The 3,387-nt window shown below is 40.2% G+C and overlaps 1 protein-coding gene across 1 annotated transcript; it reads right to left on the minus strand.

Annotated features, from left to right (window-relative positions):
• LOC113751745 (40S ribosomal protein S2-3-like) lies at positions 1–2,123 on the minus strand. Its single transcript, XM_027295861.1, has 2 exons — positions 1,360–2,123; positions 1–241 (listed from the first exon to the last, which is right to left on the minus strand). Exons 1-2 carry the CDS (start codon positions 2,026–2,028, stop codon positions 71–73), a joined length of 840 nt encoding a protein of 279 aa, XP_027151662.1. The 5' UTR covers positions 2,029–2,123; the 3' UTR covers positions 1–70.
• Positions 2,124–3,387: the final 1,264 nt, after the last annotated feature.

Consider the following 3,387-nt stretch of genomic DNA (forward strand, 5'->3'; position numbering starts at 1 on the left):
TTGGCAGTACTCAAAAGAAAGACCAAACTTCAAACAGTTTATCTAGTATTTCATAATCACCTAGCAAAACTTAGGCCTCAACCCTCTCAGGAGCAGAATCCTCTATATAGGCAATTTTCGCAGTGGGCTTAGCTGACAGCAAATCGGTGAACTCTTGGTATGGAGACTTTGTGAAGCGAGTTTCTCTCCAGAAGTCGGGGGTTAGGAACCCATAAGTCTTCAACAGACATTCAAAAGTAGCCTGCAAAGAACAAAGGCATAAGCTACCCCATAATAAAATGAAAAAGAGAGACAAGGATGGTTAATAGGCAAAACAGAACATCTACTTTAGTTACAAGGATGGTTAATAGGCAAAACAGAACATCAGATACAATCATATCAGAATTCCCCACTCAACCAACTCATACAATACAACAAAACCAAGCAAGAAACCCAACAAGCAATACATCACTTGACCATCCGCATCAGAATCAGACACTTTAAAAATCCAAAAACAATGGGAATAGAATATTGACCACCAAACGTATCCTTTTGTAAATCATAAAAAGTGATGGCCAATTCATTATTTACTAGTACAGAGACCCTTAAAACGCAGGCAGACCATGATTGAAAGGTAAGCAAGTAATATGTCCTTCCAAAATCCGGCATATTCCTACAAGAAAAATACACCGCGCTTCTTTTTTTCCAGGAAAATCAAAACCTTCTCAATATTCCATTTACATACGATTAAACCATGAACACAATTACGTACAACTAATCTTAAACATAAACTAGCAATACATCACATGACCATCCGCATCAGAATCAGACACTTTAAAAATCCAAAAACAATGGGAACAGAATATTCACCACCAAACGTATCCTTTTGTAAATCATAAAAAGTGATGGCCAATTCATTATTTACTAGTACAGAGACCCTTAAAACGCAGGCAGACCATGATTGAAAGGTAAGCAAGTAATATGTCATTCCAAAATCCGGCATACTCCTACAAGGAAAATACACCGCGCTTCTTTTTTTCCAGGACAATCAAAACCTTCTCAATATTCCATTTACATACGATTAAACCATGAACACAATTACGTACAACTAATCTTAAACATAAACTAGTCAACTACCGAAATACGTATATCAATCGCCAAACCCAACAATAGTTAACAAATCTCAAACGAAATCACAAAAAGAATATACAGAAATAAAAAATTAGTCAAACCTTGACGAAGTTGCCGAGGTACAACTAATCTTAAACATAAACTAGTCAACTACCGAAATACGTATATCAATCGCCAAACCCAACAATAGTTAACAAATCTCAAACGAAATCACAAAAAGAATATACAGAAATAAAAAATTAGTCAAACCTTGACGAAGTTGCCGAGGGTTTTGGTAGATCCACGGGAAGAGGTAAAAACATCCTCAATACCAGCGAATTGAAGAACCTTCTTAGGAACCCTAGCAGCTACAATTCCAGCTCCCCTTGGCGCCGGAACCATTCTCACAGTAACAGACCCACATTTCCCGGTAACCTTACACGGCACAGTATGGGGCTTCCCGATCTTATTCCCCCAATATCCTCTCCTCACCGGAATCAAAGACAACTTAGCCAAAATAATAGCCCCACGAATCGCAGTCGCCACTTCCTTAGCACACTTGACACCCAATCCCACATGGCCGTTTCCGTCTCCGACCACCACAAAGGCCTTGAACCGGGTCCTCTGACCAGCCCGGGTCTGTTTCTGGACCGGCATGATCTTCATAACCTCATCCTTCAACGAAGGGCCGACCAGAGTATCAATGATTTGGTACTCCTTGATTGGGAGAGAGTGAAGATAGATTTGCTCCAATGAGCGAATTTGGCCGTCCTTCACCAGACGGCCGAGCTTCGTGACGGGGACCCATTTCTCCTCCTCGGTTTCACGGCGGCCTCCTCTGCGGCCACCGCGTCCGCGGCCGCCTCTTCCTCCTCTGTCTCCTCGGCCACCGAAGCCTCTGCCGAAACCGCCGCGGTCTCCTGCGCCTCTCTCAGCCATGGCTTTCTTCTAGGGTGAGTGATTTTGCTGCCGCCGATTAGGTTTAGGGCTTTGAGCTCTGGAGTGAAAATGGGAAATAGACTCTTAGGAGAACGAGAAGAAGAGGGTTTATATATTTGGGGAAGGATTAGGGTTCGGAGATGAGGGCTATTTGGTTACGTAGATTAGTTGGGCGGGCCTGACCGGAATCGATGGGCTTAGACCGCCGGCCTACTTTTGGTTTTCGCCTGGGCTACAAGTGGCCACCCTTTTTTTTTAAATGTTTAATTTCTGCAAAGTGGTCGAAATGGCCATTGGGGATTGTTAATGGGTTTACCGTAATTGGAGACACCTCAACGTGGCCCAATTTATCAGTGGGTCAAATTTGAGTCGGTGATGTTTGGATTTACTCAAACCCATAAACCTAAAATCTGAAAAATCCTTATGCTATACTCCCTCCGTCTCAGAATTTGTGTCGCGCTTCAAAACTTGTAATTTTTATCAACAGTGCAAGACTTTTAAATGATTTGTGTTTAAGTTCCGGCAATACCCCTTGACTTTCAATGTTTCCATACGTGATTGAATGATAAAGGGGTCATAAGTTGTGATAAGACATGTGGAACCCAAAAGAATAAAAAGTCTCCACACTACTTTAGAGGAAAGTGTCATGCACGATTGTTGTTTGCATTTCATGTGAGAATCACGATCTATCAAGTGCAGTGTTGGTACTTGGGAAGTGCATAATTGGGCCCACTAAAAGATAAGAAAAGGCTGTCACATTGAAGGGTATGGAGCGGAAATGTGTGAGAGTTTTCATTGCCAATTTTAGTAAGTGACAATCATTTTGGGACGGATAAAAAAGGAAAGTATGACACTATCAATGGGACGGAGGGAGTATAAGAATGAGCTGTGGTTTTGAATTTCAGCCGCATGAATAGGGATATTTTGGAAATGTGGAATGATGTGTAGTTTTTTAAAAGGAACTATCGTTCAAAACGTCCCTCACATTTTGCAAAATAACTTTTTTCATCCCTTACTTTTAAAAATATAATTTTATGTCCCTTACAAATTCACATTGGTCAAATTTGGTTCCTACTTAGATTTCCGACTAGTTTTTTGTCGGAATTCATCACGTGCCTTGCACGTGATCATATTTTAAGGGCAAAATTATCAAATCAGATTTTATATAATTCGATTCATAATCCCTCACATTTCATAAAATAAATTTTTTCGTCCCTTACATTTCACAAGATAAATTTTTTCATCCTTCACATTTTTCAAAATGAATTTTTTCATCCTTTATTGATCATGTGTGTGAATAATTTTTTTTTAAATCCATTTATATATCTATTTGATTTCACATACCTGAACAGTACGAAT

Source organism: Coffea eugenioides, chromosome 11 (assembly GCF_003713205.1).
Source record: "Coffea eugenioides isolate CCC68of chromosome 11, Ceug_1.0, whole genome shotgun sequence".
Taxonomy (NCBI): Eukaryota; Viridiplantae; Streptophyta; class Magnoliopsida; order Gentianales; family Rubiaceae; genus Coffea; species Coffea eugenioides.

What these genes read in the sequence shown, in the direction of transcription:
- LOC113751745 (XM_027295861.1), bottom strand. Translation starts at nt 2,028, where the DNA reads ATGGCTGAGAGAGGCGCAGGAGACCGCGGCGGTTTCGGCAGAGGCTTC. An exon ending in CCCTCGGCAACTTCGTCAAG is followed by an intron (nt 242 to 1,359) that starts GTTTGACTAATT and finishes TGTTCTTTGCAG; the next exon opens with GCTACTTTTGAATGTCTGTT.